We start from the raw sequence: 27,818 nt of genomic DNA on the forward strand, positions 1-27,818 counted from the left end.
TGTTGTTTCCAAGACCTAAGTTAGAAAAATACATTTTATCTAAATTAATTGTTTTATGTGCTTATTTCATGGCTCAGGACAGCAGGGTAGACTGTCCTTGCCATAATTTTGTATGAATATCCATGAAAAGCAAGTGCCCTTGAGGTGGAAAGAACACTAAACTCATTTACTGTACGTTGCTGGATTAGAACGTCAGCTAAGTTCATAACGGACGTACACTTCGGCTGACACATGGCATGTAATCCTCACACACTGTGAGGATTGCTGTTCCCGCACCTGGAGAGCTTAAAAATGGTGTAAAGTAAAAATAATCTCTGTCTTCTGTCAAACTGTGAGGTGACATGGTTAGAAGTGGTGTAATTTTGTGTTTAATCTTGGATTAGCCCATGTTCACTTTGACACCTCCAGTAGCTAATCAGGTTTACAACACCTTAGGGTGAGCAAAAGGGGGGATTTCTGATAGATTTTATGGTCCCTTAGTAGATTATGTGTGAGCTTAGTTTTTACATCTTAAAATACAGGATATTGGTCTAATCCACTAGGTAAAGGTTACACAACCAGAAGAAAAAACCTTAATATATTCTGTCACTGCTGCCAGTGCATTGACCTGTGATGTAAAAGCTGATCAGGATTCTTTCTCATATTGTGAAATATGTGTTGTTGGCACGGACATGGACTCCAACCTACGAACCTTGTGTGCACGTCTGTGTCACACCATTATTGTCACATTGCTAAAAAGAAAAGCGGCAAGACAATGTGAGATAACAGTGCAGACTATAAATTCATAAATCTTCCTGAGCTGATAAGAGAGGCTTTAGTGTGGAATCAAGCAGTTCCTTTGTCAGTGTGGTGATCGTCATGCATCTCTCTCACAACATGATTCCTGCCTTAAAGCTAACCGAAATATTTCCTTTGTAATTTTATTGATCATATGATGCAATTTAACACATAGGAAAAACACCACTGTCTCAACCACATACTGTATATGTACACAAGCCCATGTTCAGATTACATGTTAATGTTAAGAACGTATATTATTCCCGTACAGTCCATGTGCAGCTGTAGGGTTTAGGTCGCAGTGCTATTATCCTTATTCATCGATTTATCTTGATAATGTTAAAAAAACGTCTGATAAACAAAGAGCTGCCGATGCTTATTAAGATTCATGCTTCAAATTTCTTTTGACTCCTTTTTTGTCTCTTGCCGTCAGTGTGAAATTTACAGCCTGCAGCTGCAGTGCTCATTCAGATGATTAAACTGTATTCATTTGTGTATATTTCTTTGTAAAGCGCACACTTTTCTTACACTGTACGACCTTTGTATTGTTTGAAGAATGAAAAACAATGTAGGAGATCAAGTGAACGCCGGCAAAATACACCTGGACGTTATGAGGGAGCAAGCTGCTGCAGACGATGCATTGTGTTGTACTCAGTTGCCCTCGTCAAGTCTGGACACTTAACCTCTGACTACTAAAAGCTTTCCGGGGTCAGACTAAGTGCAGCTCCAGTGTTGAGTAATGCAGCCTCCGTCAAAACAAGTTACACTTTCAGGAAGGGAAGGGAAGTCCTTTGTTAGTTCACATGAACTCAGCAATATTACAGAACGTGTTACAATACATATATAGACAGTAATGCAGCCTTTTTGACGGTGAATGTTTTGTTTTATTTTAAAGAGGCAGTTTTAGGTATTCACATTGCTACAGTCTGTGTTTTTTTCCCTGGCATTCACAGCTTAAACAGCTCTCCTGCTTTATCACATCTCCATCATTCTGTAACTAATGTAGTGTTCTTTCTTTTTTGTATCTTCTGTATCTACAGACTATCCGCTGCACACTGGTGAACTGCACATGTGAGTGTTTCCAGCCAGGGAAAATTCACCTACGAACATGTGACCAGTGCAAACATGGCTGGGTAGCTCATGGTAAGAAAATAAAACTGTTTGGGCAGCTGATATTTCTGGATAGAAAAAGTTTTTGTTCTCTCTGTGGATTAAAAAAAAAACTACCTACACCTGTAATGCCTATATCGAACTCTCCCATCTCATGATTCTGGAAGGTTTTGTACTATTTTTTATTTATAGCAGAAATGTTTTTTTTTTGATGGGAAAAAGTAACTTTACTTGCTTCTTGTTTGCTTGTGTATTTGTCTGCTGCTTTCAAAGTCTTGTTTTTGCATCTTAGATCAAAAAAGAGAGAAACACAAGCACAAGAGAGATAGCGAAGTGAGAGACCACACCTTATAAGTTTTTCACGCGGGTATAAGAAAAAGGGAGAGGAGGCAAGAAAGTACAAAGAGAAGGAGGAGGGGGAGAAGATAAAAGAAAACACCTGTTTGGCTTGCGTCCGCACAAGAGCGGGCCATGGGCCCTTCAGCAGATCGCACAGGACCCCATTGACTATTTTTTAATCTCTCCCTCTGAACTGTCAGGCACCCATCTCTCCTCTCCCCCACTTTTCATTTCATGTCGGCATTGGCAGGGACTCTGACAAGTAGTTCTTCATTTTTTATTATGTTCGTGTCTGGCTGCGCTGTGTTGTCAGGCAAAGCCCTCGTCAGCAGGAAAAAGCCGTCCCAGGATCAGAGAGAGACCCAACCAGGTGTCACCCAGACAGGCAGGGAGGAAGCGAAGGAAGGGGGGGGGGGTATAGGGAGAGCAAGAGAGAGAGAGAGAGAGAGAGAGAGAGAGAGAGAGAGGGAGAAGGAGAGTGAGAAAGAAAGAAAAAGAGAGACGTATGATGGATCTTAGATAGAGAGGAGATAAAAGTCGACCAGGTGTCGCCCAGAGAGCAGAGCGAGGTGACTGAGGGTGCAATGGACGGGTGAAAAAACACCTGATTAGAATTTTTATGTCCTGATTTTTTCCTTTGTATATATATTTTGCTGTCTCTAATTTAATAATGTTAGTAGTGTGGAATTTGTGTGACAAATAAAGGGTTTCTTAATCTTAACCTTAATTTTAAATTTAGGTGCTTGTAATCTGATAATCACATACAGTAATTAATGTATTGGCTACTTGATTAGTACAGACAGAATATGTATAATAGTGGTGAAACTATTTATTTTTTGGGTCATTTTGGTCCTAAATTTTTAACCTGAGAGTGTGGGACATTTACTCTCATGTGATTATACGTAAGTATAGACAAAGGTCCAGACATTAGTCAGAAGGTAAACATCAAAGTGAAAAGCTCTGATCTGGACTAAGATGGAGACAAGAGGCAAATAAATATAAGGTGATGCAAAGGCAGCGTAATGTGAAAGAGCATGAGATTAGATTAAATGTAAACTACGGCAGCTAATAACATTAGTGCAGCTGCTGTTACTGTATCTGATATGTTTTTGTCAGCTAGTGCTGACTGTGCATTAACCTATGAGGGAAGAAACCTGATAGTCATTAACACTGCCCATCTGTGTGTGTGTATTTTTTCTTTCTTTCTCCACTTGTCACCTGGGTCATTTGTGCAGCTCTGGACAAGCTCAGCACCCAGCACCTCTACCACCCGACCCAGGTGGAGATTGTTCAGTCCAATGTGGTGTTCGACATCAGCAGCCTGATGCTTTACGGCACCCAGGCGGTACCCGTCAGGCTTAAGATCCTTCTGGACCGCCTCTTCTCTGTGCTCAAGCAAGAAGAGGTGCTGCACATCCTGCACGGTCTGGGCTGGACCCTCCGAGACTACGTTAGGGGCTACATACTGCAGGTCAGTGAGCAACACGCAAGATGTGAGAGACATGTACAAACATCTAGTGATAAATGTCACGATCAAATACCAGCAATACATACTTAGGAACAAATCCAGTCCCTACGGACTTTTTTATTTGCCTACAATTTTCTGTGATTTTTGTTGAAAGTGGGGATTACAGTGATCACTATCATCACTCTCAGACCAAGCGTATCTACAAATTTCTCTGACATGGCATTCAGCTTGAGAGGTATTGATCAAAACCACAACATTGACAGTCTAGGCCACTTCAGTCCCATTGGCCATCCATTTTCATGATATTTTCCCTGCTGTTCTCCTTCACTCTGCCCCCTTTTCCTGCCCTGTCAACACTTTGCCCCTCTGCTGGAAAAAAAAAGGAATATAAAAAAATAGAGAAAAATGTCACGCCAGCAAACTATAAAAGCGCTGTAGCCTGTTTCCTCTTTCTATCCATCCCTCCCTCCATCCTCCCATATAATTGCAGTCAGACACATTTCCCAATCAAAGGTACAGAGGTTTTGGTGTTGAAACCTAAACCAAAGTGTTCCTGAATAAATTAGTTAAGAGTGAGTGAACATGTGCATGTGGTTAGCTTTGTATGTGCACACATGTGCTGCTTATCTATATGCACATATATGGTTTAGTCCTCCAAGAGTGTAAGTGGAACAACATGGTGAGGAGAGGGTGGTTTGTACGTGGAAATAGCTTCTGTGTTAAATGTTCACCCATCAAGTCATTCTCACACACACCAAACAATAATAATCCAGACGTTATATAAAATATGTATAATCCGTAATATTATAATATCTAAAGTGAAATCAAGGAAAAAAATGCATGAAAGGTATGTACTTCTGAAAACATAATATATAATCAGTTACATTATAAGTTGAAAATATATAATGATATGATTATATGAAGCTGAGACCAGTGAATATTTACTTGAACAACGATGTTACCATTAAATAATCAGACTTGATGCTGATCAATTTTCTGTCAATCACCAGCTGTTTCAGCTTTACAAAAAAAAAACATTTCCTAAGAGTCCTATCTAAATTCTCTAGATCTGCAGTGTGAGAAAGCCTCGTATTGAGTAACCATTGGAGCACTCTTGTTCCCATAGTTGAAGCCTCTGTGTTTTTATCAGCTGGTTCTAATAGTCAGCTGGTGGGAGCACCGTTGCTCAACTGCTCAGCCTCATGTCACGCTACTGGCTAAATCCTCTAGATCTCCTCAGAAGGGCTTCAAAGGGGCCGCGGCCGCAGAGAAGCAGCCAGTCACTTAAGGACAGTAAGCAGTCATTGTACGGCCCTATTAGCCTGTAAGTAGCTATGAAATTCAATCATCTTTCCCGAGCCTCCGGGCAACGCTTTATGTCAGGGGGTGTGTTCCCCACCACTACGCCGCACTAAATGAGAGATAAAATGAGGAGAACAGTATTGCAGATGATAGATAATAAGTTGTCTTTTTTATACCCATGTCAGGGGACATTATTTGATGATAAATTACTTTACCGTAATCCTAGCAGTCAGGCTTTGAAATAGGCTTGCTTGTACTGAATTAGGATTTGAACAAAAGTGTTTAGGCCACAGGAGTAATCATGTTAATTTCTATTTTAATGAGATATGTTACAAATCAGCATAATTATCCAGCAGATACATTCACTATTTCTGAACTAAAATATACTAATGAAGCCTTTTGTTGTGTTTTTTTTGACCGTTCTGGCTGAGCACAGTATGTATGTGTTATTGCTCTTAGTTATTTTCACACCTCTTCCTTTATTTCTAGCATTAAATGTTTATCACACACAGCTTTGCTTCAGTATCCAGCATCCTTCTCTCTCTTTTTGTGGCACTAATTCTATTTGGGCCACTTCTCTAGCAGACCTACAGAGTCAGACTTGGCTCTTTGCTGAGGCTACAACACTCACCCATAATCACTCCCTAGACTGCTCCTTATCATCCTTTATGTTCCTCAAGTCTAAATCATACAGCTCACACACAAACCAGGTTTGTCTATGGGCCTGTGAGGAGTGTGTGTGTGTTTACGTCCATAAAAGCTTTTTTCCTCTATGGATGTTGAGTTATGTGCTCTCAGATGGAGACCTACAGCTTCACTGAGACTCAGCTGATTTGATCAGTATATACTCAGTCAGTGAGCCAAACACCTACATACAGTACCTTACTGTACGTACAGTATATACTGATGTACAAGAATAGAAATCACTACTGTTCATTCATGACAGAAGCATCAATGCTGTCTCAGCAGCATCCTGCTTAGGCTCACAGCGCCGCTAACAACCAGCCTTTTAGTTCAAATGAGGTACAGATTAACCCAAGATAAAAGGTGAGACTAAAGAAATGAATCAATCCTATTAAAAGTTCCATGTATATTCAAGGGGCTGTAATCCAGATTAATACAAAAATATAGTACCAATAACCATTAACACAGCACCAAGTATAAAGGTAAAACAATAAATATTAAGAAGCATTTTGCTGTTGACAGCCCATAATATTAACATTAAAATGTCTCTGGAATCATAAAAATTTAGAGCTTAGACAGTATGTGTGTGTCTCTGTGTGTGTGTGTGTGTGTGTACCCTTTACACTGTTTTATTTCTATGTCTCCCACACGCCCCTGACTTCAAGCTCAATCCAAGACAATATGTGGACAACACAGACACATTTATTCGCTGCCAGAATTCCTTGCCCTTCACTTTGGCAGGACTTTTACCTTCTCCACTCCTCAGCCCTTCATCCTTTCCCCCCTCCCCTCCTCCCCCATGGTTGTTTCCAGACACAGCCACGGCCAATGTGCACCAGATGCCCCCCCTCACTCCACCCCAACCCGCAGCCTGTCACTGCTCACTCCTCTGTTCAATACCGACAGATGGAATTGCTATCAGTACTGGCTTCTCTCTGTCTCGGCCTCTGTCTCCCACACTTCACGCTGTCTATTTTGTCTTCCTCTTTCTTATCCCTTACCAAGTGAAAAAATAAGTAGAGAGAATGAGTGGAAAGAGAGAGAGAGAGAGAGATACAAGCTTTGCAGCCAACATGTGGGCCGAAGCCCAGGGTTTTCCTGAGCGACAATCTCAGTAATGTTCTGTCCTTGTAGAACATTGGGCTGCCTCCGCTTTTATGAGATGTGGTTTTCCTGACTCCACATGGCTTCCAGGAGACCCAGATGGAACCGCTAACAACCCCCACCACCGCCACGCAACCACACACACACACACACACACTCACATATATATATATATATATATATATACTGTACACACACAAACAGTCTTAACTCTAATTGCACACACACACATAGGAATGCTTATTCAAACTATCAGGCACACAGAGCCACAAACAGCTCTCCAACATTAGGCTTGGTTTCAGTGGCAGATGTCTGTACATAAGGATGTGTTTAAACTTAATAATACATTGAAACATTCTCCATTTTTGGACATTGTTTCTCTGATGAGTATGAACATTGAAGGTGTAGGTGTAGTTTTTTTAGGAGTGTTTAAGTGCTGCAGGGGAGCTGTGTTCTTATTTAAAAAATCTTGTGACTGTAATGTTGTACATGTGTACTTACACATGTGGAATATGGGATGTAATTACATGGATTAGGGTGCAACAGTGTTTGTGTAAGACAGGAAACCACTTCCAGTTGCAGGTGGGTCCTGGGGCCTTAGTAAAGGTACCACTCGACTTCTCTATAGTGGTTTAGAAAGGTATTTATTGAGTTAGAGTCACATTTCAAAATTTCTGTCTTCTTTTTTTCCTTCCCTTTCCTCCCTCACAGCACTGACCCCCCCTCCTCTCTATTCTCTGTCTCTCACTCTGTCAACTGTGAAGGTCACCATATCTCTTGATCCTCGCCTGAGAAACTTCCATTTTAGGTAGTCAGGCTCTGTGCAACAACATTTTTTGGACACAATCCCCTTCTCCAATCTCCTCCATACGGCACACTTGTAACCCCTATTTTCCTGCTGTCCTCCTGTCCTCCTCTCCACCCTCCATCACCTCCCCTTCTCTCAGAACCTGTTTTCTGTTATCACTACTTAATGCCTCACCCTGGGAGATGGACGAGGGAGAAAGCATTCTCCTAAGGTGGAAATTCTTATGTTCATATGGTTATGATTTGGTGGGGAGGTCAGGCTCGATTTTTGCTGGAAGGCTTACGGTATGCTCTGTGCTGGCCGTGCTGGGCTCCAAACACTTCAAAGACGGCCGGTGTACTGAATCAAGGTGATTCTTACCCCCATCCCCCCCTGCATACACACACACACGCACATACACTTGTCCTCCCTAGTGCTCTTAAGGGTGTCTTCTTCCTTCTTATTCTCAATCGCTCACCTCCTAGTAAGCTGAAGATAAAAGGATGTGATTTCAGATAAGAGGATCAGTCAGTGAAAGGTAGAATAGCATTACCAGGAAGGCATTTGACTGCATTTGATAATTTTATATTACAAAGAGGTTGTTTTTTTAATAAAAAAAGGACACCAAATCCAGAATGCATTACTTCATAACTAACGATCATGTAAAATCATGCAATGTTTGCAGGAAGTGTAAACATCTTCACTGTCACTTTTTCTCACAGCCTGCAGAGCTCACAGCCAGCTCCTGCCCATGCCAAATCCTCAGTCCCTCGCTCTTGAATCCTGAACCCGAGCCTCAAATGAATTCAAGCTGGAGAAGCAAGGTTATGAGCAGGTTACATTGTATGCAGGAATTTGGGAAATAATTCCCCTTATATTGGATTTGGAAGGTACTCTCAATTTTACCATAGATTCAACAAGGCCTCACAGGCTGCTGTACAAAAAAGAAAAGAAATAATAATGGTGATCAATAAAACCAGGTTTTCTATTTTGGTTTTACACAGTTTGAACACATTTTATATGATAAGTACAGGTTGAGAAAAATAATATGCAGCAACATTTACTTCTTTGTATTTGGGGGTCACTGAATGTCTTCCCTTAAATAAGCAGTCCATTTATTTTTCTCTGTATTTGTATGTTTTTTGGCAGAACTGAGGCCTGGGGTGATTTGGCTATAATATATAAGGTATTATCAGGGCCACAAGGACAGGACAGAAGTGTGTGAAGATTGTGTTTTTACACCCTTTTTTAATGGGTTACCATTTCCACCCTCTCATCTTTCCCTCTTTAGCTCTTGTTGTGCATGCTTTAGTCTTACTTGCATGGCTGTTATTATTTATCTTTACATTACTGTTTCAAAGTTAAACCATCACTAGCAATAACATCCAAGACAGGGATGTACTCTTCTCTTACTCTCTGATCCTCAATCTCTGTCCCACTTGTCCCATAAATGTTTATTATCACCTGCCTTTTTACTAACTGCATCTACACACACAGCTGCACACACAAGTTACAAATTAAAAGCAAGTTTTACTTTTGATATTATTATATGCATAGCGCCCTATAGAAATGTGCTTGCATAGTGTGGGCTAGAATCACAGATGATGTATCACAGAATATCAAAAAGAGCCAATATGATTTGCAATCTCTTCTCTAGAGACTCTTGAGTAATTACAGCAAGTTTAGAAATCCCTTAAATGTATCAATTACATGCTTGGTGGCCACATGTATATTTCAAAACCTTATCTTAACTTAGTGAGGGTGACACAGTAGGTGTTTAAAATCAAAAATCATGAATATTCTATGTAGAAACATATGGTAGTGACAGGCCTGTGCGAGTGTGTGCGGTGGGGTGGCTCTAATAAATAGATAAAATTAATACTGATTGGGGAGCTACCATGCTGTGCAGGGCAAACACTGAAAGTCAAAATGATATGTTAAAAATACATGTTCAGGTCTGGGGGCTCCCGTGGGATCCCGGTAGGGGTTTTATCAAACTACACTTAACTAAGCAAGATGGTATACGAGTGCCACCTTCTTACCCATTTCCCTCTCAAAGCCCCAAGATAAGGCCAACTTCAAAGCCCAGTGCCCAATCCTACAGCTTTATTCGAGATGCTGGTTTGATTCCCTGGCTGCATCTCTTCCCATGGCCCTGACTACACTGCACCCCAACACACATACCTTCCCTTTTATTCACTTTCATTCTGAAAAAAGCAGCTACCACTGTCCACTTCATGATGTCTCCAAATCTAAGAGAAGAAAAAAGGGCCACCAGTGCTTTCCTCTCCTCCCTTTAAGTTCCCCTGGCATGTCATAATTAGAATAAAAAGGAATATTCTGCCTGTATTAATGGGGCGCCCTCTTTCTCCTCATCCCCCCCTTCTGCTTCGTGTGATATGCGCTACACTGATCAGTGTAATGGGATCTCTGGTTCTCTCGCTGCACATTTGCCTTTCTCTTTTTACCCAGTGTCCATGCCCCAGGAAACTTCCCACAACAGGTCCTCGCTGCCGCCCCCAGTGCAGCTGGAGCTCCCCAGGAGAGGATCCCATAGTCATCCAAACGCCCTAATTGAAACTGGGGATCTGCCAGCCTGTTACCAGGAATTTTTATTTACCTCAGCTAGGCTATGTCCTATTTACTTTTCAAAGAAGTCCATGTTATAATTACCTCCTCAAACAGAATCCCTCTCTTTCTGTCAGCATCCCTTGCTCCATATATCCTTTTCATAAGTTATAATATCCTGTCTCACCCGCGCTGCAAGGAGGAAATGGCCTCCATTCTGAAGCAGCTTTTCAGGGGGCCGAGGGTGGGTTGTTGTTGCAAAGGGAAATTGAATTTTACTTCAAGGTCAGCGACACTAATGACGGTGTGGGAAGGTGTTGATCTCATGTAGCACTGGTTTGTCTAGCAGCATCCCACCGTATCGATCTGCACGAGAGATTCTAGTCCTGCATTGATTGTCACACTGAATTGTTTAGAAGTGCTGTGGAAATTACTAGTGTAGTATAAGGAGTGATTTGGGACTGCACACACTCTCTGGGGTCAGTATTTGTAGACAGAAAAAAGTGAGTAGAAATACGATACCAGGGTAAAAGCATAGATATTTGGAAAAAAAAAAAAAAAAAAACACTCACACATCCATAAGGATCTCCTACAGCAGACTTTAAACCAATCATTTCACTGCTGCTCATATGCAAGATGGTTAGTTATGAGTAGATGCCCTGCGGTGTGAGTGAATGTGTGTCACTTCCCCCACAAATGGAAACATTTAGACACTGAAGTGTGTCCTGAGGTGAGAGCTGTAGAAGCTCTCACTCATAAAGTAGCAGGGAGGCAGCCTGTGGAGGAAATGAGCTAGGCAGACTGGTGGAGGGAGAGGAGTGTGACACACACTGAAGGACCTCACACACACACACACACTGGTGTACCACACACTGGCAACTACTGTGGTTGTACTTTGCATCATGTCTTTCACTGTCTCATTTTTCACCAATGGCTCCAGCTGTGTTTGACTTCCTGTGTTTCTACGTGATGCGGTGGTGTTACCGGTAGAAATGAGGACACAGCCTTTACTGTACCTCCATGTTGTGTGGTAGTGGTTAAAAGGTTAACTGACCCCATCATGAACCAGCACCAGTGCTGAGGCACCTGTGAAAGTCCACCGCAGAATACAAAATAATGTGGGATGGACTCATACACATAATGGAGCCTTCTGAGGTTCAGCTCCTCATTTTAAACTGGAGATGTGTGGCAATTTTAAGATAACACCTTACCAGCTCAGTAGCTTGTTGTGAAGCCGTATATCTTTTATGCCTATCCTAGTTTCCTCTTTCTCTCCTATTTCGTAATCCTCTCCTTCTGACGTGTTGTGCTTGAGTGCCTTTATTAAGCAGGATGACCTGTCATGCAGGTGTGAGGAGAAGGTGATGACTACCCCCGCCCTCCTCATTCTTCCTCTGCACCCCTCTCTGTGCTACTGGTCTAAGGAAAGACACTGCCTCTCCAATACCAATTGGTCTGGCTTCACTTCCCCTGAGACAGGAGAGGAGAGGTGGACAGAGGGGCTGAGGAGTGGAGGAGGCGGAGGAGGTGGTGAAGGGGAAGTAAAGTGAAGCTTCAGTGTGGAAGCAAAGCTGTGCACTTCACTATGGAGGACTCAAGAAACTTCAAAGTTGAATTCCATCATAGGTCAGCCCGTTCTTAATGGTGATTAGTATTAGCAAGCTTAGAGACGTTTTTAAGTTTGTTTATTTGTTTTTATTCCTACCCATGCCAATAAACAATCAGTGCATTAAGTGGCGAGCAAATGGAATCAATTCATTCAGTTTTGCGCAGATGAGCACAGAAAACGAGGCGTGAAGCAGCCGCTTTCTGTGTTTGGAGTGGCTAATTAGGAGCCCATTACAAAGCATCTCAGCATGGTGCTACCCTGATTGTTTATTAGAATTTCACTAAGGTGAAGGAGAGTGAGCGAGAAAGGGACTAATAGTAGTAATAAATGGATAATAAATGGATACCTAACAGACACACACACACATACAGCCATGGTGAATGCCAGCCCCTGGGCCGCCTACAAAACGGCTCTTGTTAAAGAGAGGAAAAAAAATAAAACTCTCTACCAGCACCGTGCATATGCTTGGCTCCGTCCTCTTAAAGACTGTCTTATTAAATGGGTAAGTGGCTGAGTGCTGGGACCACCAAGTGAGTTGTGCTGTCACTGGCACACTGCTCTCTGTGGGCTGAGAGCCGCAGGCACACACAGGATATGATATAGGGTCACCAGAAATGATGGTTTAACACTCGATGATACATCAGTTCCTAGCACTCACTGCAAAAGCCGCCAGTGGCCTTTCTGAGACTTTTTGTAGCTTTGATTTTTGTGTTGTAAAAGGTGCAGATCTAAGTTAGTGCCTCCCACTACTTGAAAGTGTGTGTGTTGGAAGGCAAAGGCAATAATCAACAAAGACAACAGGGCCTTCTGAAGAGAAAGGATCAATAGACTGCTACAGGTGACTGACCCCCGTGAGCACAGACACATGCATGCAAGATAACCACAAAATCACACACATTCAGGCGTAGGCACCAGTAAGTACTTGTGGTATGCTCTCCTCTGTGTTGTCTCCCCCTAACCCTGTGTGTTTGTGTGTGTGCACGTTCACTAACAACCAAGTATTACTCTCTCTCATCTTCAGGATCTAAGGCTCAGTGCCAGCTGGTGTTTGGTGCCAGGCACTGCCTTATCACCTCCCTGGTACACACACACTGTACACACACACACACACACACTTGCATTCTTACATGTGCACTTTAAACAACCTTGTTGCAAGAGTTTGTGCACAGGCATTCACACAATTGTGCATGAGGATCTGCCCTCCACATAAACAAAGATAAGAGCAGGAACGCTCAGCACAAGGCCCCAAGAGGTACAAAACTATTACTGGGAGACCACAGTCGCGTGGCTGTGTGTATGTGTGTGCAGTGGTGTGTGTGTTTATGTAGCGCCATTTGCTAAGCAGAAAGGTCTTTTGTGTGTCCCTGCCATCGCTAACTGTAGCTAACATTGTAACAGGAGACAATGGAAGGTGTTAAACTGATCTCTGACTTACTGTCAAGATCTTTGCCACCAGCCGTCACAGCATACCCGCTCTGTGATCTGACAATATAATCACAGCAAGGAACAATGTGCCAAAGGGCCCTGACAATTCGACAATGACTTTGTCAGCGCCCGTGCTTCACATTGAGCCCTGAATCACACCTTTGTCAAGCAGTGAGGCCTGCTTAGGTATGGTGTGTGCTGTCTGCGCCTTGATCCCTGACAAAAATCCAGCCTGTTGAGGTGACACAGTACAAAGCGTTTTCCCACTTTGCCAAGCTGACAAACCTAATTCCTGTGGTGAAATTCCAGGGATCAGTCTTAGATCAAGTCTCCTTAGTACTGTGAGCTGTGTCCCCCAGGAAAGGTATATATCCAGATTCCACTGACTATCCAGACTTCTGAGTTTGATCACTAACATGTCACTAAAGTTCCCATAGTTTCAGCACTTATTACATGGGGGGAAAAAGAGGTGAACACCTTTCCATTCAGTAAACACTTTAACAGCAGTGACATCTATGACTCGCTTTTAAAAATCTTTACAGTTCCAAAACACAGTGTAATATAAATGCTAAAAATAGACAGTTTCAGGCACTTTTCTCTGGCTGAGTGACAGAACTCACCCCTTGTGTGGCAGCAGAATGAATTCCTCTGCATTATGACCACATCACTTGCTTCATCTCTTTGAAATAAACGGAGTTCACTTTTTTCTGTTATTATCAGAGCGTCAGCCCAGCCACCTTCTCCCTTTATGGGCATGTTTTGCTAATCTTGCTACTGGCCTGTACGTTTTTAAGTTGAAACAGGTGTTGCAGCAGAACACAATCTCGTATTAGTGCAAGCACCTCAGCTTGTACTCCTCGGAGGTTCTGTTTTCTTTGCAGATTCCTTTCTTGGCTTTAAGGCCTACACCTTGTTTCATCTGAGAAAAAGAGACTTGAAGAAAAGGAGATGTGGGTGACACTTTAAGATTGACATGCGAGAGGTCAGATACACTTGTTATAAGCCTTGTCAATGCTCCAGAAAGCAATCTATGTACTCACACTGGATCAGGCAAGACAAAAATCAGGTTTACTGTGAGTAACAGCTTATCATTCCTGTGTTTTCCATCCACCGTGTGTGTGTGTTTAGTAGGTAGGTGAGTGTTATTGTCTGCCTTAAAATAAAAGCAATATAAAGTAAAAATCAATCTGGCACAAGACCCAGCGAAGGTTTCTGCTTTGGTCCCCTCAGCCACCCTCCTCTCCGCCTTTTTCTTCCATTTTTATGTCTAAGGATAGAGAGATTAAAGGGAGGCCGTGTCTCAACCCTGAAGAACTGCCATCACTCAAAGATGAGCAGTGCCAAGCTCCCCTCTCTCTCCTGCTCTCCTTCTCTGTCTCTCTATCTGTTGAATACACAGCATCCCCTGGTGCTCTTTGGCCCTTCTCTTCATCCACTACCCACTCACACACATCACACCCATGATTTACGGTCATAAACTCTTGTCCGTGTGCCTGCCTGCATGTATGGATGTGAGTAATGTGTGCGCACATATGTGATCTGTGTGTGCATGGCAGCAGCCACATCAAATACACTTAAAGAAGCACTCCTTTGAGACATTACCCCATCTATTCTCATCCCCCCATAGTGATTCCAATACAGAAAAAAGTCAACATTTCAAAACCTGAAAAAATAATAAATAAAAGTAAAGGCAGACTACATCTGGCACAATGTCTGTACCTAAGGTTTCCAAGTATGTGTCTGGGGAGGAGATCTGGGGGGACGGAGTCGGCTTGGAAGCAGTAGAAACGGATGTCACACTGGAAATTTATACGGTGCGGTTCAGGGAGCAACGGCTGTAAATTGACAAGTGATGCTTGTGAGCAGCGTTATCCGTCTGTTTCCCTTTCTCTCATCTTCTATCTTTTTCCGCTCATTTTTTTTTCTTCTCTTGGTGTAGCTGTTACTTTTTACATCTGTGCACGCCCCGAGCATTATTGTTAACGGGTGAGAGATACAAAAACAAGCCAGAAGACTAAAAGGGGTTGAATAGGTAGCTCTTCACAGAAGGCAGAAAGTTATTCTCTATGTGACATGAAATAGTGACATTTGAAGCCAACATCTTTAATCTCTGAATAACAGCAATGTTTTGCTTGGATGAATGTGGCCCTTAAGTCTTTTGGCAGCATGTGAGAGTATGAAATGAAGTGGGAGTGTGATATAACAATACATACAGTATCACCAGCTGAATCTGAAATAGGTTGAAAACAGTGCATTAGCTATAATTCATGAGATTTCATTGTGGAAAGTGTTTCAAATGACCTAAGCTGTGATGCACAATGTTGTGTGTGCTCAGGTTCACAGCTGTGCACACACAAGTGTGTGTGTATTTCTGTAGTTTGATCGAGTCATTCTACTGTATAAATGTCTCTAATGGCAGCACTCATCTTTAATAATGCATTATGGCCTTTTTCTCTGTCCCTCCTCACATCTCATCATGTTTCAAGTGACAGCCACATGAGCCACCTGTCCTCTTACCCTGTCACACACACACACACACACACACACCAGGGAGGAGAAGCTGCGTGTGCAAAGGTTATGGGATGAGAATACGATGCTGAAAAAGATACACACAGGAGGAGAAGGAGAAAAAACAATTGACTACTTGCAGTAATTTAGTACAATCAGAGGCAATTTGGTGGATTTGACTGTTCACAGACCAACCTAACCTTACCTACATCATATCTTAAATTAAAAGAGTCAGTTTTTACTCGCCTTTATAAAAAGTAATGCTTTTTATCTGAAAATCTTGTGTTGAAAACCCACTAATAAAATCAATCTCAGCCTCTTCTCTGCAACAAATACAAAACATCTATAATTATTTAAAAATGCCAGCTGTCAATTAAGAAAAGAAAATGAATTAAGTTTATGTAAAACAATGGCCATTCATGTGCAGAGCATGTGTTACAGAACCTTATTTGAGAACGACCACAGAACGTGAGCCAGCCAAGTACTTCACAATCTGACCGAGAAATGATAGATCCATGTAGTTATTTTTATTAACTGAAAATCATTTTAGTTTATAAAAATCCAAATCATTCCTCTCTTAAGTGACTCCTTCAAACAGGAGAGGTTTGTGCTGGGGATAATGCCTCACTCAACTCTGCCTGGTCAGTGTTCAGCAATGACATCTGGTAGACTATGTTTTCCTCCCACCACCTCCGCCACACACCAATTGAGAACAGACAGATGCCAAGACCACTGTGGCAGCTCTGTTTTGCTATGGGAAACATGCTGTCACATCTGGGCCTTCCAGTGAGAAATAGATGTGAAGGAAGAGATAATGCGAGGCCAAAAAAAAAAACAAAGGCAGAAGGATCGCATACACATGTCACAGGCCTGAACATCAATGTGGGTGCCGTGAGGATGATGCCCCTGCAGGGTGACAGCGTGATAAGAGGGGTGAATTTAACTGTAGCACCAGTGCAGTATGGTACGCGCTCCTTGCCACCCCTACCTTGTCTTTTTCCGCTCTCTCCCCCCTTCTCATTAACCTCAAGTCAGATTGCCCCCAGGACTCCCTTGTGCTAATTAGAGGGGGAAATATGTCTACGATGCACACACAAACACACACACACAATTTTGCGCAGCTGACAGAAAAGCTGCTGTAACTGTAGGTGTGAGAATGAAAGGCTTATGTGATATTGTGTTTCATCTAAATTCTGAATGTGTTGGCAACCGCAGGGTTAATCCCAGCAGGTGACAGTTAGCAACCCTGTTGATTCCTTTTACACAGACAGCCTTCATCTGTGCGGTGCTAAATCAAGAAGTGAGCATTTTGTCTCAACAATTAGCGGTGAACAAAATATGGTGGCCGTTGCTGCAATACACAAAATATATTACTAAAACACTGAAGAATAACACACCTCAATGAAAAAATCCAAATGAAATAAGTGAATTAGAAGGAAATATATAATTGATGTAATTCCTTCACGTTTTAATGAGGATTGACCTGTTGTGGTGAGATGCTCAGAGGGATGCAGATTAACTTGATTGCCAAAGTGAATCACTTTACACACACACACACACACACAATCACACAATGACTGCTACTTGTTCCTAGGTGAATTAAAGCCTATTGACAGAGAAGCACTGTGGCCTCTTCCAGTGCAGACATTTCTAATAGCACTTTGACATCTCCATTCAGCAGGCTTTTGTGTTCCAGGGAGCAATTTGTGAATAAAGGAAGGGTCCTATTCTCTTCTTTTGTTTTACATGCTGTAAAGCAACACGAGCAGACACAAACATGTTGTGGGAGTTGTACAGCAAATAGCCATTTGTACCTGGACTGGATCAGGGGACAACAGGGGAAGAAAGGGGGGGGGGGTGGTGATATGGTGTAACTTCTGGAGGGGGGAGCAAGAGAGAGAGTATTTAAGAGCACTTGAGTGCCAGCATAGATGTAGTCACTTCTCCCAGTGGACAAAACCAGGCCCCTCTGCACCATGGCATGATTTTTCACTTTAGCAAGCAGCACTCAGCGGTACTCCTCCTTCAGTCTTCTTCTTTTTCCTCTTTTCTCAGTCACTGTGTGCTTCAATGATTCCATCATTCCCTTTCATTCACTCTTGACAACCAGGAACACACTTATACACACACACACACAAACAATTTGACCCATTTGGCCCTTCTGCCATAGGTAGTAAATAATTCCTTTGTGAGGGCCATTAGCGAGTATCTCAAGGGTTAAGAGGGGAAATGCACAAGCAGTCAGATGGGCGATTAGACAATAAGAAGATGAAATGTCTACTATTGTTTGGTTGCTTATTGTTCCACAGAGCTCACATTAGACCCGTGTCTAATTTATAAGCTTAATGCTATTTTTTTTAATAAAGCTGATATATACTGCAGAGGTAAAGAGGTTTACACACACATATGCACAGACACATTACACATTATTTGTACTGCTACCTCTCTCACATGTGGCCGCAGGTTCCACTGCCAGAATCTAATGATCAACAGACCTGGTTCCCATCACTGTTTAGGATTTAACATCCCTTCAGACTAAAGGAAATGTAAGACGCAATTATGCAAACTATAGAGGCGACACAGCCAATTTTTTTCATCTGTCCTGATGCATTCCAAGAAAACCAAACTATTTGTGTTAATGCACTGCCCTGTGTGTGTGTGACTCCGTATGGCCTTGAGCAATGCAGCTTGCCATTTTAGTAGAGCACTGCACCTTACAAGGCTACACCACAAGTCCTGCCAGTGACATAACTATTCAGGAATTAGTGTCACCAAGCCAGAAACCTCACTGATTGACTGTGAACACTGCAATGCATCTTAATGTGTGTGTGTGTAGTGTGCGTTCATGTGTCTGGATTGCCATGCTGCCTATATACATGAACCTGCATACACACTAACTGGTCCTCTGAGCCTTTAGTTCAGCCACTGTCAGAGGGATCCTTGTATTTTTCCACAGGCATGTCAGAGGATTACACAGTCCCTCTGCTGTTTCACTGACCTCCCTCTACACACACACACTTCAAAGCAGCTCAGCATAGTGCCCCACACTGACTTAGGGGCACACTTGCCTACTCACTCAACAGGCCTCTGGCACATACTCCACATCTGCCTGCAGGGATTGCCAATGGCAAATATGGTCTCTGTGTGTGCACATGTGCATGAGTGTGTTTGTGCATGAGGAAAAACAACAACATATGTTGTTAAATGTTAAAGTGTGTTCAGTAAATTTAATATCAGTTCAATTTCAACTAAAAACTGAAATTTACAATTGTTTCATTCAGCCACAAATGTAGCACTCAGAGGTAAAAAAAAAACATTTTATTTCTGCATTCTATCACAAAGACTTTAGGATCAGGTTTTAATATAATAGAACACAACTACACAAATCACCTGTCTATTAGTGGACACCCATGTGATAATTTGTAGCACAAACAAAATACTAGAGTTATACACAACATAAATTATTAAAGCAGCTCAGCAAACTGGTGGAGGGGTAGATATGGTGCATGTGAATTATCCCTGATCAATATATAGAGTTTAATAATAACGTGGCTACTAATTACGCCCCCATTTGACCACACACTCACCTTTTCTCCCACCTTTTTGTTTTCTTCTCTTTTGCTTTCTGCTCCCATCCCACTCTTCCCCTGTCAAACACCGTGGCCTACACACAGGGCAACTTTCCTAGCAATACAAATCAATGTTTTCACACGTTAGGACACACAGTAGACTAGGTAAGGGCTGCAAGACCTCTAACCCTCTACCCCTCCAGGCTGATCAATAGTCAGAAAAAAACATTAACAGCCCATTGCATTCTTTCTATCTCTCTCATTCAACACTAATCATGTTCTCAATGTTACCTCTCTCACCACCCCCCTTTCTTCTGCAGTAGAGAAGAAAGTTTATTTCCCAGGGCTCCTTAGAAATCCCAGAAGCCTGCACGCCCCATCTCACCTCCAGGCCACAGCCAGACACCCAGTTAGAGGCTATTACTATCGTCAGCTCCCTCCTCCATCTCAACAAGATGCAGACAGAATCTGAACATTAGCTAATCCATACTTATTGCATCTGGGTTCCTCTCACAGCCTTGTAATTCATATGGAGAGACATATTAGTGCGACATATTAGGCTGGCACAGGTCTACGAGGTGAGATGCTACACTGACACTAAATCGACTTAGCAGAGGCCTCATGGGACGTTGTAGGGCACTACTGCTAGCTGATGACTACGGCCCAGTCTGCCTGTATTGAGTTTCGGTGATGCTGTTTAGCTTGTAGTGCTACACAGGGCAGAGAGGGGAATGGAAGGTGCTTCGGCTCATTGCGTTTACTGACAGGAACCCTGCAGACCGCAAGGCTAAAGGAATCAATAGCATTGCACTGCACAGCACTACCAGACCAGGGCAGACCCAAACACAGGAAGATTGCGTTACACATATGCTTAAGTTAGAAGCCGACATTGTTATCAACACATTCAATTTGCACTCAAATTCAGATAAGTATTTCATTGTCTGGTACATTATCATATCCCATTTCTAGACAAATTATACACAAACACATTTGTGCAAATATAAACACATAATCTGTCCTAACTATCACAGACAGGTTATTCTTTGTCTGGTAAAACCTGGACCTGAGCCTCCAGGTGGCCCTGCATCCCCTCTCTGAACAAACAGAGCAGCAGTCTGCTCCATTTCCCTCATGTCACCAGGGCCAAGCACAGACATTGTGTGGCCGACCGGCCTGCTGACATGGCCACCCAGCCTGCCAGGGATTTGTGGCTGGGTCACAGAGTTGACATTTATTAAAGGAAGTTGCATGGAGAGTTACAGGGAGTTGACAGTCCACTCGTCACGTTGCACTCAAGAATTTAGAAACGTATGCCGTACACACCCGTCTCCGCTTCCAACAATAAAAGAAACAATGAAGCTGTTAAGCACTGTATGACCCCCCCAGGGCCCACTACAATGAGACTGACAGCTTTCCTTTTCGTGACTAGTGCCACTGGGTTTGAAGTTCCTTGCTGGGAAATACAATCTATTTCTCCGTGCAGCTATGTGGGTATAAAACACGTTTGATAGGGGACAAAAATTTTAATTTTAAAAATACAAATTACATCTAAAAATAAAAATAAAGTGGCTAGTATGAATGATGGTGAATGATATTTGTGGGCCGCAAGGGGAACTGCAGAGTTTAGTGGACCGTGAGGAACAATGAAAATCTAAAAAGGAGAAGTCGAGTGAAATGGATTGAGTGTGTTGAGGACCAGATGTGCCGTGGATGGATCAAACATCTGCTGGCTCTGCATGGCCGCAACAGTCTTCAATGACCCCCATCATCCGACCCATCTCACCGTGCGTCCAAGTAAACCTTTTGTTCTCCACAACCCCCTTTCATACAGGAGTATTTTTAAACTGTTTTATGTCATCCTGAACAATCAAAATAAGAGGTCTTCGTTTAAAGTGTTATATAGCGTACATTCACAGACATGTGCAGGAATACAAAAGCAGCGAACTGGAATCTTACAGTGCATATGTGAGTTTTTCTGGTATTGTTTTCTATTCTGTGTGTTTTGATGGTCTACAGCTTTTTCTTGGTGTATAAGTTACAGTACAAAGAGGCAGCACCAGATGGTAATGGTGTTTATTTTTGCAGTAAGTAATCACCATTCTGGAACTTATGACAGTAGACAGGCCCAGGGACCTGGAAGCATGCCCCGAGAGACCTGAGCACCACTTCCTGTTGTACCCACATGATCATAGACACGTGCGTGTGCGCGCACACACACACACAGACAGCCTCTGGGGGACTGGCGATGTGAGCCCCTGGGCCACAGGGATAGATGTGTTCTGGCACATAGGCTGGGGTGGTGTAAATTACGCTGTAGCCACACTGGCACCATCCACATCCAAGATGAATGAGCCAACTTACATGCCAGGCAACAATTCCAGCAAGGGAGCTTTAAAACATGGAGACTTCACTGTTGAAGTTGGGACCATTTTAGCTATTCAGAGCCTCTTTTAAATCAATAAAACAACATTCTTAACACAATAATACACAAGGCTTCAAAAGTGCAGTGCACCTGACTTATAGATAAAAACATTTTTGATCCAAAATTACACACAAATCCTTTAATTTGTGCATAAAACTTAAGTTTATATTTGATGTTTTGACAAAATGCAACAGTACACAAAATATATGATAAAATGACAGATTTGAAATAAATATCATGTAGAATAGAAGGGCAGTTGAATTTGCATGTTCCATTAAATACTGTCCAGCATGATATTCCCCTATTTTCTGAAGGGAAAAGCTACAGTAACATGCTGCCATAATAAGTGAGTCCTCAGCAACACTTTGTTGCCAATTCCAAACAGTCTGTATCATAGATTTCTAGTTAACATGACAGACACAGATTCATTTGGGGCACCCAGACCCCCTAGTGGCCTGTCCTCTGAATGCAATTCAGTCTGGCAGTGAAATGCTCTCAAGGAGAGGAGTGGGGTGGAGGGAACACACAGAGAGGGAGAGAGGGAAAGAGACGGGCTCGAGTTAATGGTCTTGCATCTTCCTGGCAGCATGTCAATAATGGCTGTGATCACATTAAATAAAGAGTCCATTAGCTTATTCTCTTTCCTCCTGCATGCTCCACAGCAAAAGCACAGGAGAAGGCTGAAAAGCTCTTCTAATGCAGTGTGTCTGCATGTTACAGACACCTCTATCTGTTCCCAGCTACACCAAAACAAAATGACTTGGGAGGTGTATGCATACGACAATCCATTATCCATTCACATCTTTTTCCGTTTACACAGTAACAATGTGCAGATTATGACAGATCAATATGACAGATCGATATTGGAAATTCGGAGAAACAAATTTGGTGAAAAGGGATGCTCATATTTATACTTTGTACACACCATACAATCAGGTAAAACTTGTACATGTGCAGCAAGTCTACATTTATTTAGTGCAGCTACAGACCACGGGCTGCATAAATATGTAATAATAGGTAATACACAAAAGAGAAAGAAATGACACAACATCAAGACACAGTACAACCATGTAACTGTGCAGCCAAAGAGCAAATTGTGAGCATATGTTAATGCACCTTTTCTGTTCCGGCCTCCTGCCAAAATAGTAATCAAGATAAAGGAGATGTGATATAAGAGGGAGAGAAAAGCGTCTCTACCAACGCACACACACATTGGACAGACAGACCATTTCTCAGCCGCCTCACTGCTCTCCATTGGCCCTGGAGGGAGCACAGAGGCCCCCACATCTGTCTCCCAGGCCTACGACAGACCTGGCTGCTGTATCCAGACCCAGGAGATCACACGAATCATCCTCAATTAATGTGAACCATCAGGCATTCCCTCACTGCTTCTCTTCTCTGAGGCATCCCCTCCAGCTCAGTGCCGGGTCGGCTGAGTTTTACACATTGACCACGGCCACGGTTTCTTAGCACAGTTGGGTGAGGCAAGCCGCGGTTATTGTGTTACTGAGTGCTTTGTGTGAAGAGACAGGGAATCAATACATCAGTCCAGACCCAAATGCTGCTCACATGTAAGTGCTGCGAGGCGGTTCTTCAGAGGTTCTGAACTCTGAGAACAGCCGACTTTGCTCAGCAGCGCACCGGGGCCTGAAATGGCTTCCATGTGCCGCCCCATCTGCACCTCTGCTGGGCTATGGCCAAAGGACTGTCCTTTCCGTTTTTTAAAGATACTGAGGGACAGATTTTAAACAAAAACAGCGCTGAAGGTGGATATGAGGAGAGTCAGATGAACCCAAGGTTAGCAACCCTAAAATGACGGATTTGTTTTCAAAAACAGATAATGAGAAAAGACAAGTCAGTGGGGAAAGAAATGGAAACTGTTTACTAAAGGCCACCTGGAATCTAGTTTGTGCCAGGTTGTGACTCACCCGTCTGTGGTAAAGTCTTCTATAATAACCCCCCTGACCCCCCCTCGATCCTCACAGACTGCAACTGCACTATAAATCTCACTCCAGTCGATTAGTGTGCCCTTAGCAACAACTAACACACAGTCATGAATTTTTAAACAAAACCGTGAGTTAAATCAGGTTGAGAGGTGAAGGCAGGGTATCTTGTGGCCAGTTGGTTGATCAGTGTGTCTTAAACAGCAAAATAAGCCCTGTGGCCTCTTCACATTTACTCACACCCGAGTCTAGTGTATGGCCCTCTTTGGCATTGATGAGCATAATATTGACTAAATCGATGCCTTTTTTCACGGTTTTTAATTAAATGATACAGCAGGAATTAAACTTGAATGGATCTGTTCTAAGTCCTACTCAGTGATGTGAGGAGGTGCACATCACTGTCTTTTAAAAGGGGGTAACAGTAAGATGTTGCGTTTCTGCAGTTTAGAAACCTCTAAAGTGCATATGGTCACATCCAGAAGAAGTTCTTCTAATGTGCAGAGCATAAAAGAGGAGTTTACCAAGATCACAGTGTAAATTTCAGTCTCTATGATTCTTACAAATGTCTTCCACCCACGTCTGGACGCAGCTACTGATTTCCCTGTGGTCCATCACAGGGGAAGAAGCAGAGCTGGTGTTCACACATGACCTTCGACCTGCCAGTGGGGAACCAATGGGGGAGCAGCCTGTGTCATCGGGCTCTTGCCCTCTGATGTGATGGCTCCAGGCAGTAAGCTTTGCGTGAACCCATCCCCCATGGCACCCCTCGCCACTAGATCCCCTGCATTATTCATAAAGCCCAATATGGGGTGGGGAGAGAAACAGAATATGGAAAAAAAGCATCAAGGTTCAAGACCTTCTCAGATCACAAGGAACTTCTGCTTAACCTCCCTTGAAGTGGCGAACACAGGAATAGAGCAGTTTTTTTAAGGAACAGGATCTGAAAGCAGGACTGGAGATCAATGGGGGTTCCCTCGAGGCTTAGGGGAGATCGCATTCACTGCAAGGTGATTGGTGAATCAATGTGGTTCCCATGGTTTGCTTTGCCATTGTGAGAACTGATCCTTCCTATTGCAAGTGAACTCTGTGTAATGATCTGATTCACATGGAACCAATGAAGTCATCATCCCGCACAGATAACACAACATGCTCTTATGAGATCTAGCATTTGAAGTGCACAAGCACAGATCATTTCTGTGTTTGTGTGATCATAGTATCTCTCTCTCCTACTTGCCAAAAACACTCAGTCACTGAGTGTGATAGGTGATGATTAGTGAAAAGCATACACGTGTTAAGCTGCTAATCCCTAATGCACACTGTGCAATCTAACATTGCTGCTCACCGCTCTTAATACAGCCCAGCACATAACCCGCTAATTGTATAATTGCCTTATTTATTTTAACTGACAGTGGCACCCTGGCCCATGACAAGGCCATCATTTGCTCATCCTCATTGTCAGCAATCTGCAAGGTGGATACCCCAAATACACACCCACTACACAACACCCAGCACAGCCATATTAAGAGAAAGCCATGAATTAAGAATGCATTGCAGCAGCAAAGAGATGAATAAATACAACCATTGCTTGATTAATTCTGTGAGACGTGGAGGCAGGCAGATAAAATAAACTAACAGCGGAAGCTGTCCACCAGATAAAGTGGGTACCCCATCGTCTCTCTGCTGTAATTATTGGCTAATAGTCATTAACCTGGCAAACAGAGGTTTAGCTGCATTGTTTAAAGGACTCTGGGATGCATAATGACAGACTAATATGTCATAGCACTAGGGGAGATGGGGGAGGGGTGGATTAATGAGATTTTACTGAAGGGAGTGTACAAGAAGAGGTGGGGCAGGCCTGGCAAATATAGGGGGGAGAGGGCCACATTAAGCTAATTGGAAGATGAGTGCCTACTTGTAAAAGTGCTTCTAATGGCATATTTGTTTCTCTCACAGCATCACAAAGCTAATGCAGGGGAGTGGAGTTGTGAGACTGACTGTAGTAAGGACTACAAGGGCAATTGTATGTCACAAAGGATACTCATTTTTTTTAATAACACAAGAAAATCATTTTTTTTATCCTATGTGTGTTTATTATATTATTCTATTCTGTGTGTAATTTTACATTGCTACTATAAAGTTTATTTTGCAAATTTTAATAATTATAAATGGCTGGCTGAATAAGAAAAAAAAAGTACTGAAAGGATTCTTGGCTAAATAAAGCAGTTAGCAATTAGCAGTTACCACATCTAGTGAACTATAATCAAGTTTGTCCCCTCACATACTTTTCTGCTCCACTTTTGACTCCCTGCTCTGAGCCCGACCCCAGCCCCAATGCTTGTTGACTGGCTTCCAGAACTCAATTGACCAGTAAACAAAGAGTGCTTGGATAGCCTTCTTTCAGACAGGGTCCAGTGCATAGCAGAACTGCTGACCTGTTCTGACAGCTGGCTGGCCCTTCCTAACACTAATGGGTTGCAGTTTGGCTTGTGTCATTGTGTTTTGGCTTTTGTTTGACTTCATGAGTGAGGAAGTGAAGCCAAAGGCTGGACAAACAGACGATTTAAAAGAAAATCCTAAACCCTGGGACAAAGTTGGTTAATTGCATCTTGCATCTTATGGTTTTATTTAATGATATAGTTTTATTCAATTAATCTATAGTGTATAGTGTGTAGTGTATAGTGTAATATAGTGCATATTCAGTAGCATTTATGAACATGACCTTATTAGGAGTTTATTAATCTTACTTTATTAATATTTAACATCAAAGTAAGATAGGTGGGAAACTGATAATAAAGTCTAAAATTTAATTTAATTTAATTAGGCATTGACAACCAGTTACGCAAGATGCAATCTCTCTTTTGCTACAAAACAGGGAACAACTATTCCTAGGTATAAAACACTGAAGCTGTATGTAGAATCTTTCCTCCCCCAGTCAGTCTGGGCTACCTTCCCGTGTTTAAATGTGTAACACAAATTAATCTTTTTTGGTCACTGGAAAATGTAAAAAGATGGCTGAACTTCTTAGAGCTAAAATTTCTTAAGAAATATTCTGGTTGTGGAACTATTTAAAGATTCACTTTCTAATTTGCTTTCATTTTTGTTTCAATTAAATCAAATGAAAGTACTAATGCCCAGATGGCCGCGCAGTATGAAATAATAGTGTCCAGGCTAGAATTTAAAGTCATACCTCCAGGCTAAAACTCCAGAGCGCACACAGAATGAAAGTGTAAAATGTTTTTTAATGTATATTTAACAACAAATACCCCAGTGACTATTGATGTTTCGTCTCAGAAGAATCTATTTCTCGAGTATATCTGAGGGCATGATATGAAACCACTCACACTTTTATTTTCTCTGTGTTGCCGCTCTTCTTCCTCTGTGCCTCTCCCGTACTATCTCTCCTTTTGCTGTCTCTCTTTAAACATTTATCTTCTGTTTTCTCCTTACAGGCCCTTTGTGCTTTGTGATGTTGGTTTTTACAGCTTTTTACTCACCAGAGTTCCCATTTATCTTTTATAGATGCCAGCAGCTAGGAGCACATAAGAAATGTTACCATTTCACTGCGACTAATTGTCATAGCTTGTGTTACTCCCTTGATGTCACTTGCGCCTGTTCCCCCAGGATCCCGTGTGAACAGAAGTATTTACACTTTATCTCTCTGTCTACATCTCTCTACTTGATTTCCTTCTTGTTTACACAAATACCGATGAATATTATATGATAATATGGTGACACAGTCACTGTCATCACCACTAAGAAGCAAGGCTCATACAAGAGGACAAAAGTACCAGGTCAAAAGTTCATTGCTTAAACCACAGTAGCTAAACCACAGAGTCAAATTGGTGGATTTGCCAAGACTCTTTTCTCAGAATCCCCTGCCATTGCTTGAAGTTTGCACAATGTGCACATTTACATGGAGTCTGACTTTCTTATTTTTTTAGCCGCTAATAACACATCTCCAAAAGACACAAGCCAAGTAAAGTGCTCTATTTGGAATAATGCCAGAGTCCCAGAAGAGTAGTTCTGGTATCTTAAGATGGAAACATGTTTCTCATCACTCCAGTCTCCAAACACACAGGAACTAGAAACACAACTCAAACACAACCTTCCGTAAACATACATTTTCCTCTTTGAATGTCCAAAGCCATTCTCGGCATACATAGGGAGTCCCTTCATAGTGTTCTACCTTGAGGATTTTACTGC

At 42.4% G+C, this 27,818-nt stretch overlaps 1 protein-coding gene across 6 annotated transcripts in view; it reads left to right on the forward strand.

Annotated features, from left to right (window-relative positions):
• bnc2 (basonuclin zinc finger protein 2) overlaps positions 1-27,818 on the forward strand; it is a 139,943-nt gene that overhangs the window by 97,722 nt on the left and 14,403 nt on the right. For all 6 annotated transcript variants that reach the window (XM_028401773.1, XM_028401757.1, XM_028401749.1 and 3 more), the window contains 2 exons: positions 1,818-1,920; positions 3,462-3,697. In XM_028401773.1, the coding sequence (XP_028257574.1) occupies positions 1,818-1,920; positions 3,462-3,697 (339 nt within the window). The remainder of the gene's footprint in view (positions 1-1,817; positions 1,921-3,461; positions 3,698-27,818) is intronic.

This window comes from Parambassis ranga, chromosome 1 (genome assembly GCF_900634625.1).
Source record: "Parambassis ranga chromosome 1, fParRan2.1, whole genome shotgun sequence".
NCBI classification, from domain to species: domain Eukaryota; kingdom Metazoa; phylum Chordata; class Actinopteri; family Ambassidae; genus Parambassis; species Parambassis ranga.